Source organism: Aotus nancymaae, unplaced genomic scaffold, assembly GCF_030222135.1.
Source record: "Aotus nancymaae isolate 86718 unplaced genomic scaffold, 86718_ANA_hifiasm-v0.15.2.pri h1tg000028l, whole genome shotgun sequence".
In the NCBI taxonomy this organism is placed as follows: Eukaryota; Metazoa; Chordata; class Mammalia; order Primates; family Aotidae; genus Aotus; species Aotus nancymaae.
The window spans coordinates 21,611,178-21,627,177 of record NW_026988441.1 but is presented as its reverse complement, the minus strand read 5'-3'; the positions used below and the strand labels follow the sequence as shown (position 1 = coordinate 21,627,177).

General features: G+C 47.2%; 1 protein-coding gene across 5 annotated transcripts in view; it reads left to right on the top strand.

Moving 5' to 3' along the window:
• ZNF536 (zinc finger protein 536) overlaps positions 1–16,000 on the top strand; it is a 485,998-nt gene that overhangs the window by 320,967 nt on the left and 149,031 nt on the right. For 4 of the 5 annotated variants that reach the window (XM_064381525.1, XM_064381526.1, XM_064381527.1 and 1 more), the window contains one exon: positions 3,791–5,356. In XM_064381525.1, coding sequence (XP_064237595.1) covers positions 3,791–5,356 — 1,566 coding nt within the window. Of the gene's footprint in view, positions 1–3,790; positions 5,357–13,544; positions 14,447–16,000 lie in introns of those variants that run through there. The other variant, XM_064381528.1, reaches the window with a different exon arrangement.

Here is a 16,000-nt window from a genome sequence, read left to right as displayed (position 1 = left end):
ATGCCTGGGAAACAGCTGAGATGTTTCCAGTGGAGCACAAGGCCCTGGGGCTGATGAGGTTCTAAGGAGGTTCCCAGCTCAGCCCCTGGGTGTGCCTGGCTCACTTTCCTTTCAAAGAAGCATTTCCCTGCGCCCCTCATTGGATAGGAAGCCCAGAAAGAGGAGCAAGGGCTTCAGGACAGAGGGTAGGGCTGGTTCTTCCAATCATTTAGCAATTATGAGGAAATTAAAACTGACCTTGTTTCTTTGTGAATGTAAATCCAAAGGAGAAGGGTTTATCCCTTGGAACGGCGTCCACCTGGAGCACTTACCTGAGGAATTGGGGTGATTGGATGAAGCCACCCCAACCAAGACCTTTAGTGACGTGGCAGGAGGTGGAACTATACAGAGAAATGGACAGAAAGAGCAGTGTAGCCCTTTCATCCCAGGGCAGAAGGCAGAGGAAGCGTGGGTGGAGAACTTTCTAGAACCTTGCATAGCACGTGCAGTCAGAAAACCCTTGAAATCTCATGAAGCAGCCCCTAATTCACCAGGCCTGGGCCTGGGGGGACTCCAATGCTAAGAATTAGCCTTTCTTGTTTCTCAGCTGTGGCTTTTATTCTCTGGAGCAGTGAGGGCCAAGGCCTATTTTGAACTCTAAAGAACAGTGGGTGGCGTGAAGAGATGTGATCCTCCTGCATGCCTGCATGCTGTGTGCGAGTTTGAGAGTGAGTGTGCGTGCGTGAACTCTGCTAGCCTACTATATGATATGTCTCCTCCAAAAGCCATGAGAGCAGGGCACCTGCCTCTTGGTTTTTTACTCCATTTCCAGGGCCAAGAAAGGAGGTTGCAGGTGCTTATTCATTCATCCATTGGTTCATTCCATCAAAAAATGTGTGTGAATCAATCTGAAGGTTTCTGAGTGAGTGGGTGACACGTACGTGCACAAGTATCTCTGGCTCTATTCAAGAGACTTAGTTTAGCTCCTAACATGAGCTTAGGATTGGGATGAGACCCCACAGGACATGTGCTTCAACGTGTGTTATTACAGGTTGAGGAAGAAAAAATCCCAAGACTGGGATTCTGTGTCTAGTGGAGTTCAGAGTAGCATGGGTGCAGTCCCTAGTCCAGACTCTCAAATACCGCCTGAGGTCTAGACCGTCTTCCCTGCTAAACCATTCGTGGTTCCCACTTCAAAGGCACTTCCCAGAAAGGCTGCCTACAATGTTTTTCCGAGACTCAGGATCCACAGAGGGCCACTTGGGAAAGTCCTGAAAGATCCTGAAACCAAGTTTGCATCTTTGGCCAATTAACTCGGAATGTGGGGAGGTGGGACCAGGTATCAGCACTTTGTCAAGTCCCCAAGGCAATTCCAGGCTGGTTTTTCAAGGGGTTGTCTTTACATTGCCTGTTTGAGAATCATCAGGGAGGCTTAAAAGGCCAAGTTCTGCCCCCACCCCAAACCCAGGGAATCAGAACTGCTGTGCCTCAGGGCCAGAATTGGTGTCTTACCAAACTCCCCTGGTGGTTCTAATGCACAATACGGTTTGAGTACTATTGCTCCCATGTGCATTTCAAACAACATGTATCCGTTGGAAATATACACGCACATTCTCTGTGCATCCCCACAGTCCACACCCAGAAAGGCAGTGCTCTACATCCCCAGGCCTGGAGAGGAAAGTCCACGTTCCCCCTCTTTAGCTCCTACTAGTGAATGCCCATGATTTCTTTATGGCCCCTTGCCTGCCAGATGCACGTAATCATTTCCAGGTGCATTTCTAAAATGCAGCCTGAGTCCCACTCGGCACCTGCGGGCCTCACCTCTGCAGGCTTTCATCGCTGGGCCCTCCCACGGGGTTTGCTCTCACCTGTGGGCCAGGATCCTGAGTTTCTAGGCAGGCTCACCTGCTGTGGGCCGCATCACAACCCCTCTAAGTTTCAGGGACTGCCTCTGTCACACTTGGCTGCTGGACTCCAGGTTAGCTGAATCAGCCGTGATATCCTGCTGCCTAGAAATGCCCCATCCCAACCTGGCCTTCGATGGTCTGTCCAAATAGCAGTAGCTCAATGAGTCTGAGTCTAACCCAGGACTGACTCCAATAGGTGGAAAATAGTGCCTGAAATTTTTTGTACCTCTACCCCAAAGAGGATACAGCCTTCCTCCTAGATCCATGTCATTGGTCTAGCTAGAGATGACTGTGATCTTCATGTTTAGAGAAACAGATTCCTTGCTGGGTTCCCTTCCTAGACCTAAGGGCTAGCTCTGAAAAGGTGTCCAGGAGAGATCTCAGCTGCTTGTAGCATCTGGCACCCTCATTCTGATAAGGCGGGCAGGGTGTCTCCATGGATCTGGCATGTGATCTGGAGATGATGTGGCTTCTCCTGCTCAGAACCAGACTGGTGGTCCTCTTGTTCACAGAGTCCATACCCCCAAATGCCCTGTGCCTGGAGGACTGATACTTATGGCATATGCTGAGACTAGACGCAGTGAAATGTCTTCAGAAGACGCCATTCACTGATGATTTGCCATTACTTTTCAGACCAGTCTATTTTACAATAGATCAGAGGAAGGGGAGGGGAATAGTTGAGGTTCCTGGGAGAAATAATTGTGGATATTGATAGGGTGCCATTGTAAATGAGAGAGCAGGAACTGTCAGTCCCCATTCCTTCTAGAGAGCCATTTGATGGCAAAGTCTAGAAAAGACCCCGGGATTACTAACAAATTCTTGGAAGATATTTAAATCTGCAATCATTCACCTTCTTCCCCTTCTCTATCCCACAATGCCAGCAAATGTAAGTTGTCTGTTCTGGTATCTTTTTCCATCGTGGAAGGAACAATAGAAGTTGGGGGTGTTGAATTTAAATAAATATTTAATTCAGGAAAATTATCTTATATGTTTTAAAACACTCTTTAAAGCTATTTTTATTCTCTAGAAAGCGCTTATTATAGGTAAATTACACATTTTACTACCGGAGCGTTAGGTCTGCCATTAGTACAAATTTAAGGCACTACAAAGACCAGTAGATAATGTTAATTTCAAATACAGAAACTAAATATATTTTGTGCCTTTTTATTACTCATTTTCTTTTAAGTTTTATTGACTGCTTTTTATCTTAACTATATGTCTTTACATGCTGCAATCATAATGCACTGTAATGGTATTAATATTTTATAGAATCTGTATTTATAGTTCTTTATTTAGAAACAGTGCAGTAGGTCTGCAGATATCTGAGCCCGTCTGGAATGGTGCCCTCCAAATAATGATAAATTACTTGTGCAGTATGCCATTTGCTAATTATATCCATGATTTACTGCAGAGCAAGACTTAAATCATTCATTTCAGTCTTGCGTAACAGTGCCATAAAATTTTTAGGTTTAAAAATGGTTTCCATGTGTATAATTTAAACAAATTTTAGAGCTATTGTATACACAAAATATTGCAACCACCCATTTGTTACATACTTTCTCTTTTTAAACTTCTACTTTTAATGATCACTGTGGCTGAAATTATTATGCTTAATTTTCATAATCATAGCTTTTAAATCTACAGCCGTTTTCACATGTTAGATAAAGAAAAAGATAGCTAATTGTGTGTAGATAGTATGTCATTCCTGAATAGTCCCAAATGGTACAAAATCATTAAAAAAGCTTAAGAGTACGAATTATTCTTCTATTAAAAAACAGTTGTTCTCTAATTATTAGTTTGAGCTGCTTTGTTTCAAAGAACAAATGTTGATCCTTCCAGCCTCGTTCAGCACACCAAAATGAGATAAACGCCTCTTTTTTTTTTCTTATATCAAAATCTTGCAGGTGAGAAACCCTACAAGTGTCCGCACTGTGACTATGCCGGCACGCAGTCAGCATCCTTAAAATACCACTTAGAGCGACACCATCGGGAGCGTCAGAACGGAGCTGGGCCACTGTCTGGGCAGCCCCCAAATCAAGACCACAAGGACGAGATGTCAAGCAAAGCTTCTCTGTTCATCAGGCCAGACATCTTGAGGGGGGCCTTCAAGGGTCTCCCTGGCATCGACTTCAGAGGTGGCCCTGCATCTCAGCAGTGGACATCAGGGGTGTTCTCGTCTGGAGATCACTCGGGGCAGGCCACCAGCATGTCTTCGGAGGTCCCCTCAGATGCTCTGAAAGGCGCTGACCTTCCTTCCAAAAGCACCCATTTCTCTGAGATCGGAAGAGCCTATCAAAGCATCGTGAGCAACGGTGTGAATTTCCAAGGGTCCTTGCAAGCGTTCATGGACAGCTTTGTCCTCAGCTCCTTGAAGAAGGAGAAGGACGTGAAGGAAAAAGCACTGGCCGACCCCACTTCCATGAAAGTCCACGGAGCAGATGGTGGGGAGGAGAAGCCCAGTAGCAAGTCCTCCCAGAGGAAGTCCGAAAAATCTCAGTACGAGCCCCTGGACTTGTCGGTGAGGCCAGATGCTGCCTCCCTCCCAGGCTCCTCGGTGACCGTGCAGGACAGCATTGCATGGCACGGCTGCTTGTTCTGTGCTTTCACAACGTCCTCCATGGAGCTCATGGCCCTTCATCTCCAGGCCAACCACCTGGGCAAAGCAAAACGCAAAGATAACGCCATCGGGGTCACAGTCAACTGCAAAGACCAGGCCCGGGAGGCGAGTAAGATGGCCCTGCTGCCCTCGGTACAATCAGACAAAGACTTGGGCTTCTCCAATATGATCAGCTCTCTAGACTCTGAGAAGATGGCCCAAGGTCAGGTCAAGGAGACTCTGGGGGAGCAGAAGAGTGGCACGTGGACCGGCCATGTGGATCCTGCATTTTGTAACTTCCCATCAGACTTCTACAAGCAGTTTGGTGTTTACCCAGGCATGGTTGGCTCGGGGGCCTCCAGTTCCTGCCCCAACAAGGAGCCCGATGGAAAGGCCCACTCTGAAGAGGATGCCCCCATCCTGATCCCCGAAACCACGAGTAAGAACACGACTGATGACCTCTCCGACATCGCCTCCTCAGAGGACATGGACTCCTCCAAGGGGGAGAATAACGATGAAGAGGATGTTGAAACCGAACCGGAAATGATGACCAAGCCACTGTCTGCCCTCAGCAAAGACAGCAGCAGTGATGGCGGGGACAGCCTGCAGCCCACGGGCGCCCCCCAGCCCGTCCAGGGACTGGTCTCACCTTTACCCCAAGCGCCGGAGAAACAGTGGCACAGCCAGGGTCTTCTCCAAGCCCAGGACCCCTCGGCGGGCCTGCCGAAGCCGGAGCGGGGGCCCCAGGGCCTGGACAAGCCGATGAACATGCTGTCGGTCCTCAGGGCCTACAGCTCTGATGGCTTAGCAGCCTTTAACGGACTTGCAAGTAGCACAGCAAATTCTGGATGTATCAAGAGGCCAGACTTGTGTGGTAAGTTTTAGAATCCTCTTCCTATACTTCATTTCCCAAAGCATCAGTGCTGAATTGTGCATTTAAAAAAAAATGGGTAGATTTATTCATGAGCAAATTTTGAATGAAATATTAGGAAAAACCCTCAATGCTGTACCTGCAATGTAGACAATCATAAAAGCCAATTTTATTGAGTTTTAGAACTCATCCCTTTGTGTTCCAATTTGCATTATAATGTTCTAAAATGCCTGTATGGAAGGCATGGAAAAGAGGGTAGTGTCTCACCATGTGAACTACTCCTCTTTTCCATCTATAACTTGAAGGGGGCAGAAAACAACTTACAAAATAAAAACTGAAAGAGACATGGTAACTTGCAAATTCTTCAGTATTTTCAATTTATGCAAGAGATGCCTAAAGACAATTCCTTACTGCTTTGCTAAGCCAAATCTGCTTTCTTAAACTTTTCTTTTATCGACTTAGAGGATACTAAAATCATATCACACTAACCACAGTATAGAAGTAAAGCGACCCTCTCTTCAAAGAGGGAGATGGTTTCTGGGTGTTTGTGACTCATTTGTAGACAAACCAAATGGCAGTGACTGTGACTCTGGCCTTCTGCGCTTGCCTTCTGTCTGTCTGTTCACCTGTCCGTGTGTTGTTCTAACAAGACATGTACATTGTGAAGTCCCTGAACAGTAGTGATGTGACCCTATGCGTCTTGGATTCATGCTCGTCTGATCCTGTAGCAAACTGATACTTCTTTATCTCCTTAAAGCATATGGGCACCCCAGAGGAATTCCAGACTTCAGAACATAACCGTACATTTAAGGACTAGATTTGGATCGAATGAATGTTGGGGTGGGCAGGGGGAATCAAAGTCATTCTCTTGGCACCCAGATATTCATATTTGAAAGCCTTTCTCTTAAGGGAAGCTCAATGTATTCTTCCCTTTGAAACCAGCGCTCACTAGAAACAAATGACCATGCTACCTTTCTGTCTGTAACTTATCAATGGATTTCTGTAATTTTATGTCACCTGTGGGAGAAAGGCAGGAAGGCGGGGAAGCAGGGAGGAAGGAAGGAAGGCAGGGAGGGAGGTAGAGGAAGAGAGGGAGGGAGGGAGGAAGGAAGGAAAGGGAAGCAGGGAGGAAGGAAGGCAGGCAGGCAGGGAGGTAGAGGAAGGGAGGGAGGGAGGAAGGAAGGAAGGAAGGAAAGGGAAGAAGGGAGGAAGGAAGGCAGGCAGGGAGATAGAGGAAGGGAGGGAGGGAGGGAAGAAGGAAGGAAGGAAAGGGAAGAAGGGAGGAAAGAGAAGAAGGGAGAAAGGAAGGGAGGGAGGAAAGGGAAGAAGAAAGGGAAGGAAAGAAGGAAGGAAGGGAGGGAGGAAAGAAGGGAGGAAGGAAGAGAGGAGGAAAGGGAAAAAGGGAGGGAAGAGAAGGGAAAGAAGGGGGGAAATGGAAGGGAATCTATTTGAACCTCAGCATCCCGTTGTTCCTTTAAGCATAGAGCAGGATTCAGGAAGCTAGACTCTAGGTTCATATTTTAGATTGATGTATTTCTTTTATTCTTCTTCCTCCCTAATTCACTAGGAACTGAATCAAGTGGTCAGAAATATTTTTTTGAATTGCCGAAAATCACTAAATGAATTTCTGACAGCTCAAAAAATATTGACAGTTCCTTATGCTGAATGATTCACAAGGCCCCATTAACCACTACCCCCCAGATCTATTTTTAGCCGCATACAATTCATTACTTTTGAAGCTGTTAAAAACAATATTTAAAAGAAGGGAAAAAGGGTTTTACGTCAGTCCAAATTCCGCCACTCCACTTTTTTTTTCCGGGGGAGCAATGTTTAAGGCTTTTTTTTTTTCACTGCTGTTTTGGGTTTGTGATTGGGGTGGTTTCTTTTTTATTGTTGTTTAGAGGTTTTTTTTTTTTTTTTAAGTCTATTTTCAGTTCTTTCAACTACCTACATAGGACCATAGTTCCTGCCAGGAATCCATGCATCAGAAAAGATCAAAACCTGGCATGTCCATGAACTCATTATTATTGAAATGAGCTCCTATTACCCCTATTAATTTTCCCTATCTTCCTATCAGGAGTGAAGGAAGGCTGTGTGCCTCAAGGAAGTGTGCCCAGTGGTGTCCTTTCGCACCAGGCCAGGTTGGATGGGAAGCCGGCGTCAGGGAGCCTGCCTGGTCTTGAGAGCCTTTTATCTCTGGGTTGCAAACTCTTAGGCACTTCTCACCTTTTCCCAAAGAAGCAGCACACCACACGCCCCCTGACATTTCCACGCTATATGCAAGCCCCCTGTTGCTTAGATGGCCTTTCAGCCTTTGGGCAGCAGACCTCGGGATGTAAGCTGTGGCCCCTCCCTCTCTTTCATGAGACTTGAGGACCCTCACGCCAGTCAGGCTCGAAGGCTTCCTGGTTGCTTTCACAGCGGAGGGCTCAGTCCCCTTGTCCCACCTTCCACTCCTGGGAAGATGCTGAAACTGACTCTGGCCACGAACTGCCTATTTTTAGAGAGCGTGAGTTCTGCATTCTGTTTGGCTCCCTTTCTTCTGCCTCCTCTTGCTTTAGTTTGGAGGCAGGCAGGAAAAGACCCTCCCTGGCTCTTGCATTTGCTTGGGGGTGGGGCCACTGCCCTCTTGCCTCTAGGATGGGCCTGACTCTGCCAGTTCTCATCCCACTCCCCCCATATCTGGCCCACTATAATTGCAGTCCTGTCCTCATTTTCTCATGGGCTACTGTGGTGTCCCAGAGGGTTCAGACATACTCATCCTTCTAAAAGTTACAATCTAGGAGGAACACATAAATCCACTGGATTATAAAAGGGGCCTTTTTTTTTTCTTAAATACTCTAATTCACTCTCTTTTTAGCATGGCAAGAAGCACAAATGACATTTGCAAGCTTCAGGCCCCCACTAGCTTCCGTTTGCAAGTGGAAGTGATATTGGCACAAGGAAGAAAATATTCCTAATATTTATTCCCTCTTCTCTTCTTTCAAAGTAGGTATGGGTTTCTAAATCCATCTACCAGGCTGATTGCTCTTTCTCCTTAAGAATCTGGGCTTTGTCAGACCGAAGCATCCTTCCTAGAATTCTCATCTCAGATGGATAAAGTTTGGGGCTGGTTGTGTCTGGTTAGTAAACCTAAATCCCCACTTTCATGATTATAGAAACAGGCTTATAGGGGGAGCTAATGCCCCTGTGTTTCTTAAGGAAGAGCTCTGTTCTCAAGGGGTGTAAAAGTGTTTGAAGAAGCGTCGGAAATACCTAGTTCAAATCACATAAGCTCCCCACAGAGCTCAGCAGCTCCTCCAACCCTTGCTGTTGATCTGGAGAAGGTGGCGTCTCACCCTGGTCTGTGGGTGGTACTCTTGTTGCAGACTGCACTTTCAGAGTCTTCTGTTATTTTCTGCATGCCTTCTTCCTAACTTTGAGAACTCTCTTGGTGCCATAGAGCCAGGGTCCTGGCCAGTGTGACCTGCCCGTCCTAACAGCCAATGGATTCCTAATTCTGGTGCAGAGGGAGAGCCACCAAGGAGAGAAGCCGACCCAGCAGTTGGGTGGGGAGATGCCTGTTGCATATGACAGTGTCAAGAGCTTGAGTGGGAATTTTCTAAAACTCTTTCCACAGAGGACAGCATACTGGCTGTCAGAGACATATTACAATAATCCCACGGAAGAGGTTAAGCCATCTTGGATTAAACCAGAGGACAGGCATCCTTGCTTCCACAGTGGGCCAGATCCCACTAGGGGTCTGATTTCATTATAAGAAATCCCACTCCAATCAAATCCTTAGTTTCTTGAGGTGACTTCCAGCTTCCAGGCATGAGTCACATTTCTTTATTCTGTCAAGGAACATAATGTACAAGGGTACTCCAGTGCCATCGGAGGACTTGGATGTGCCCTTGGTGTTATTGGAGTGTTTGACCTTCGTTTTGTAACGGGACAGGCTCCACATGAGTACTTAAAGGTGGAGAGAGGAAGACCAGAGCTGTGTTTGTATCCATGGACAAAGCAAGGCAGACAAGCCCAGTCCAGACTGAGAAACACTAATGCACTGTTGGATCGGCACTTGGCTTGGAAGGGGCAGGCTTCCCTGTGCACACAGCACCAAGGCTGGTCTGCATAGCACCCATGGGGGCCTGCTGCACGGAATGGTTAGAGTGTGTTTCATCGGGGAGTTTGTAGATCTGGTTTGAGCAACCAGCTCACTCTTACTCCTTGTCTTTCAAACCCAAGGTAGATGGCCAGGGCATGGAGTTGTGTGCCAGGTCTCCCAAGCAGGCTTTGCGCTGTATCCTTTAGTGGACCCACAGGTAGGCAGGATGGAGGAGAATGAATGACAGATGAGGGGGAAGGCAGGGAGAACAGCACACTCCCCTTTGTGCTGAGGGGCTCTGCTCTGTAGTGACTGGCACTCAGGGAAGCCTGGCTGAACTGGGAGCATCTGTGAGCAGGCTAGGGCCAGGCACTGCAGCTCACACCTGTAATCCCAGCGCTTTGGGAAGCCGGGGCAGGGGCATTGCTTAAGCCCAGGAGTTCGAGGCCGCTGTGAGCCAGGATTGCGACGCTGCACTCTAGCCTGGGTGAAAGAGCGAGACCCTGTCTCTAAAAGAAAAAATAAATAAATAAATATCAGCATGTTGATGGTGGGCACGAGGCCCTGTGTGCAGTGGCTACTAGACCTGGTGACCCACTGGGGCCTGGGAGGAAGCGAGGGAGAATGCAGGCAGTCATCCTAACATCCCCAACTTATCATTCTCAGGTTACTGGACTCCTGGCTTTGCAAACCCAAATTATATCTGAGACTATGGAATCAGAGTCCTCTGGGCTTCCATGCTAGTGAAATAATGGGGACCCACCCCCAAGAAATTAGGCCCATTGAAACCTCTTTAATTCGTGTATTTTTAAATGTGTGATGAGATGAACAAGGATAACTAAGCTGAACCATCTTAAAATGTGACTTCTGTTCCCTCTAAGCCTTGTGGATTTCTCGGTAAAGGCAAAATACCTTTTTTTTTTTTTTTTTTTTGAGACGGAGTTTCGCTCTTGTTGCCCAGGCTGGAGTGTCGTGGCATGATCTCGGCTCACTGCAACTTCTGCCTCCCCAATTCAAGTGATTCTCCTGCCTCAGCCTCCTGAGTAACTGGGATTACAGATGCATGCCACCAAGCCTGGCTAATTTTGTATTTTTAGTAGAGATGGGATTTTACCATGTTGGTCAGGCTGGTCTCAAACTTCTGACCTCACGTGATCCACCCACCTCGGCCTCCCAAAGTTCTGGCATTATAGGTGTGAGCCACTGCACCCAGCCAATATCTATCCTTTTACCAGCTACTCAGTCTACAGCAACAGGTAGCAAATGTTTTCTTGAAGGGCCAAAGAATAAAAGCGTTGGCTCACGGGCCATGGGGTGTCTGTGACGACCACTCAACTCTGCTTTGAAAGTAGCACCAAAGCCACCGTAGACAACAGGAAAATGATGGCTGTGGCTGTGTTCTGTTAGAACTTTAGGTACCGACACAGGCGGTGTGCTGGAATTGGCCCATGGGGTCTTAATTGGTCAACCCCTGTTCTGGTGTAAGGAGAAATGTGTTTCTGTGGTCATCCCTAGAGAATGAATTGTTCAAAATCTGGTCCTCTGTTATTCCACTGGACAGTGAGATGGTGATGGGAGACCTCTCATCAGCTACAGGGCCCCATCCATTGTCCAGTAATGCCAAAGCCAGAAGTGTGAGAGAGACTTTCCAGAGGTAGAGGACTTGTTCACCCAGATGGGCTGGTGCCCTGTTTCTGCTAGGCCACACCTCTGTCTATGCATTAAAGACTTCTAGAAGAACACCCCCAGCACAGTGCACCCCAGAGCCACGCCCTTACAGCCTGCACACACAGAAGAGGAAGCGGGCAGTGGCCGTGTATTGTCTCTGAAGCAAGCTTGCTCTGCGAAAGCCTGCTTCCTCACTGATGGAAGGAAGCGTAGGGATGAAATAGACGATAAGCATAAAAGAGCTTGGATCAGTGCTTCTCATTTGAGTTTGCATGACGTTGCAGAGCTCAGCATCCACGTGAAGCCGCTGCAAGGAAATGATGTCAGTGTGCAGACATCTTCAGGTCGTAGTTGTCCCTTAAGCACTGCAAGCATCAGCCTCACCTCCATCAGTGTTAGAGAAGCACGTTTCATTTCCTCACTTCTTCCGTGATGGACTGTTGATAGCTGTTTCTTGGTATGTGGGGAAGTTTGCTTTGAAGATGATTCTGGCAATTTTGGGATGACCTCCTATCCCAATGGACACACCATTTCTGTTTCCACTCCCTTCTGTTCCTGATATCAGGCAAGTGCTTGGGCGGTAGGAAATAAGTCTTGCCTGGCCTCAGTCTTTGACCAAGAAATGGCAAAGGTCTGCAGTCAGTTAGAGACTTGGAAGGAGGCCATGGCTGGGGCATGACATACACAGTGATACACAGTCTATGGCCATTGACACATTTTTCATCGTGTGCAAGTCTTCAGTGTGGTCCAGAAGCCAGCAGGTTCTAATGAAGAAGGGAGGTGAAGTTAGGAAAATAGCACAGGAAGAGAACCACAAAATTCCAGTCTGCTGAGCATGTGGGGAGGGCAGGCTATACCCAGCCAGCACAGGAAGGCAATGGGCTTGGGGGTGTGGGAGACCTGGGGCATCTCTGCCACAAGATTTTCCTGTCTCTGCTGCTGCCTTACTTTATTTAAAGACAAATGCGCTCTCATAGCTGTTTCTTCTCTTTTCCGTGAGCTGATTCTCACATGGATTGGCCTCAGAGACCACGGATAAAGCACACCTTTGCGCTTACCTCCTTTGCCCGATTGGATAATTTACAGATGAGCTATTGACCTCTATGGTCTGGCCTGCTCGCATTCGTACTGCGTGTCCAGGGTCTGACATTAGACTCCAGGAGGGAGGACCATTTGGCTGCCTTGAAGTCCAAGGGCAAAACCTTGTGAGTGAATACAAATCACCGCCCCGTTCTGCCCCTGCTGGCTGCCTCACAACCTGCTACAGAGCTTTTCTCTCTGACTCCAGAGGGACAAACACAGGCCATGTCCCCTGGGATCTCCTGCAGAAATCAGTACCTGGAGCGGGCTCTCCCCAGCCCTCATCCAGAGCCCTGCTGGGTGCACTGTGACGTCTGACGGAGAGGCAGCCTCTCTGGATGGCAGCTCTCTCCAATCTCCAAAGGCATTCTTCTCCCGTTCTCCTTTCCTCTTTTAAAATTAAATGGGAATGCCACTGACGTGATGGCGTTTGCACTGCAGGATGACAGAACTGTTGTGTGAATACCATTGTATTTGCCAAATGGTCCACTCGTCATTTCAGAACAAACAAATGGATGGTGTCTGTAAGTCGGCAAACACTGGTGACATTTAGTCTTGTTTATGTTCCTTTCCTTTTGCTGCATGTTTTTTGGCTCCAAAAGCTACTGACTGAATCAACAGGGCCTCTGAATCAGGAGAAAAGTGTGGTAGCATTGATGTTAGTTGCTATGTCCATATTCTCTTCGGATTGCATAATGCCTACTGCTCAGGACCAAGCCTAGGTGGGAGGAGACAGCAATCAACCTCTTTGGTTTAAAAAAAAAAAAAAAAGAAGAAGAAGAAATATATATCTTGGGAGGAAGGAAGAGAGTATTGAGAGAACAGAGTGTTGCCGGAACACCCACATCACCGAGGAAATGTAAACTCTCCAATCAGACCCAGCCACCGCCATCTGAAATAGGAACGATGTGAGTCCATCCATGTCATAAGTGGGTGCAGGTACCCTGGGTCTCAGCATTGGCATCTGCCTTCTTAGACTGCCTAATCAAAGCGCTGGTTGAAACTGACAGCTATCTAGCGCAGGCTACATCTTAGCTGCTGAAGGCATCAGGGTGGTTTTTTTTTCTTTTTAATTTCAGATGTTGTGTGCTAAGCCCAGGTTTCAAATAAGCAGTAATTATCTCCTATTACTTAGCGCTGATCAACAGCACCTCTACGTCTAATTGCCAACCTGCCCTAATCATGTTGACTATTCTTGCTTTAGCCAGAGACAGAAGGACCAAATTTTATAAATATCACTTTATTGTCATTATTCCATTAAACGATTAAGGGATATGTGGCCCTGCCCTAGCTTTCAAATACCTCTAGCCCTAATGGTTTCTGGATGATTTAATGAATCTGCACGTTTTCTTGCAGGTAAGTGACACCCCCTGTCCTAGTCGGTCTATCTGGACTTGCCCTTGTCTGTTCGTGGTCCTCGGTGGTTATCGGCAGCTTGTTAATCGTGTAAAGTCAAGAGAAGAATGTATACACATATGTGTGTTGAATAAATAATTACTATTGACATAGGTATGTGTATACACACGGCGCACCAACCTACAGTATATATAACAGAGAATCAGAGGCTAAAAATATTACCCCATATGTTCCACTATTAGTCATGGACTGCAAAGGCTTAGTAACTTGAGCAGGAGACAAAACTCCCGCAAAGTCATAAATCCTGAGTGACTGCTGGCAGCTGACAGATCCCTTCACCTGTGGACAACCTGGCTGTGGGGGGGGGCTGTTCCACCAGCTCACCTGAGCATCTAGAGGTGGGCCCGGCAATCGTCTTGTGGGTATTACTGCTTGTGTCTGATTGTCCTGTATTTTGTAACACTTTAGAAGAATACAGAAAAGTGCAGTAATTCTCTTTCTCCGTAGTATTTAAGCAGAAATATTGCTAGTTTAATATTGTGTCAGGTCGTCATATTAACCAGGAGCAGATGACAGTAAAATTTCAGTGAATAGCGCCTTGACATCTGCAACCTAAAAATGGTGATTGAAGCAAAATATGTAAACTTGTACGGGGTGATCGTGTGCTTTGGAATAGAGTATTGTTGAAGTAATTAGAAGATATATTAAGGTGTTCCTGGTAATGAAGGCATGTAAGTTATAATAATTGTAGCTTTCCGAATAAGTGTCAAACTATATCTTTAAGTGTGCTGTATGCTGAGTTACAAGTTAGGTCATTTATGAATGGAATGTAAAATAATACTAAAAATGCTTCAATAACTTATCTTGGTATTGCTAATAAAAAAAAAAGCTGTGAAACATTAGTGCGGTTTGGAGTCGTTATGTTAATTCATTCTGCAACACCCCCCTCACCCCCTGACATTCTTCTCTCTGTTGGAAGCCTCAACAGGACATCCAGGGAATGCCATTTACCCTGCTCCTTGGGCTGTTTGCCTGGGCAAATCATTGCATTTTTCCGTCCACCCTTAGGTGGGCCCTTTGAGTAACAATTCATAAACATGCAAGTGAAAAAGGACCTTCCAATTTGGATGGATGACTGTGGCGGGCGGGGGACAGCCAGGCAACACGGGCCCATTTCTCTGTACAAGTGACTTTTAGGTGTCTAGACCCTGCAACCGTCCATGGGAACTGTGGCTGGGGCAGTGGGGGAGGAGGGTACTTGGGCACGGAGCACGCAGGCCACCATGCCCCATCCCAGATGTGGAAACGCTGACACCCCGCCTCCCTACAGCCAATCCGAACATGTTCTTTTCATCCTGCGAAGGGGTAGTTTGTAATGAAGAGACTCAGGATTCGTGGAGTTGGGAAGCTTTTTGTTCTACTGACATTTCTGGGCTGTACCTGTGTTTGCTGTAACAGGCTTTTGCCTGTTCTTCCACGTTGCTTCTTGGTGGGGAGAGGTGCGGGAAGGACTCATTTTGCTTTCTGTTCGTGTTGCTTGGTTTTGTGGTCTGTGAGCTGGATTTGAGGGTCTTGCCGTTTCAACGGTGTTTCCCAGCTTCTTTGCTTGGGCGTGCTTTGTAAACGTTTAAATTCAATGACCATCCCTGAGCCCTTGTCTAATGGGTCCTGCTGGGGGCCTGGAGGTAGGACACGATCTCAAGACCAAGTCTGTTCTTCACAGCCCCAAATAAATAAAGTGTCCTCTGTGTAACAAGGAAACGGAAAGCCAGAAATGCTCATTGGCCAACCCTGTTCTCCGCAACGGAACAATTGTGTCACCTTCCCTGGTTGAAACACTTCCTCCCGTGTTTTTCATAAAACCTTTCCAAGTGACCCTGACTCCAAAGACCACAGTATGGTATTAGGTTGTCTCTCATTTTGGAAAAGAGGTAAAAAGTGAGAGATTCGGAGTCTGAGAAGACATGATAGAAGCTTCAAAGAGAAAATGTCGATTTTGAAGGAGGTTGTCCGATTTCCCGGTGGTTGGTGCCCAAGACTGTTGCCTGATTCCACTCCTATGAAGCTGGGGGCATGTACCATGGGTTCCCATGGAAACTGATGGATCCCTAAATGCCTAGCAAAGGTAAAGTGAACGACCCTAACCTCCAAGCCCCAGGTCTGCGTGGCCACATTCAGGCAGGGCTAGTTGCCAGCACCACCAATGTATATAGGCCGAGCCTGCACAAAAGTAGGGCCCCAGGAGAGGTTTTTCTTTATTTGCAATGTCCCCTGAGTCTGAGGACCTGCCCCAAAGGGAATGAGGTGCACATGGAGGGAAAATTCCTCCAAGCCTTTTTCTCGGGGCCTCTGTCCAGGGCTGAGCACACTGTTCCTGGCGTTGACAATCATGTCCACCCCCCTGCCCACTTCCTGCAACCCTGGGGCACCCCAGCACCTGTGAGTTTTGCCAGTCC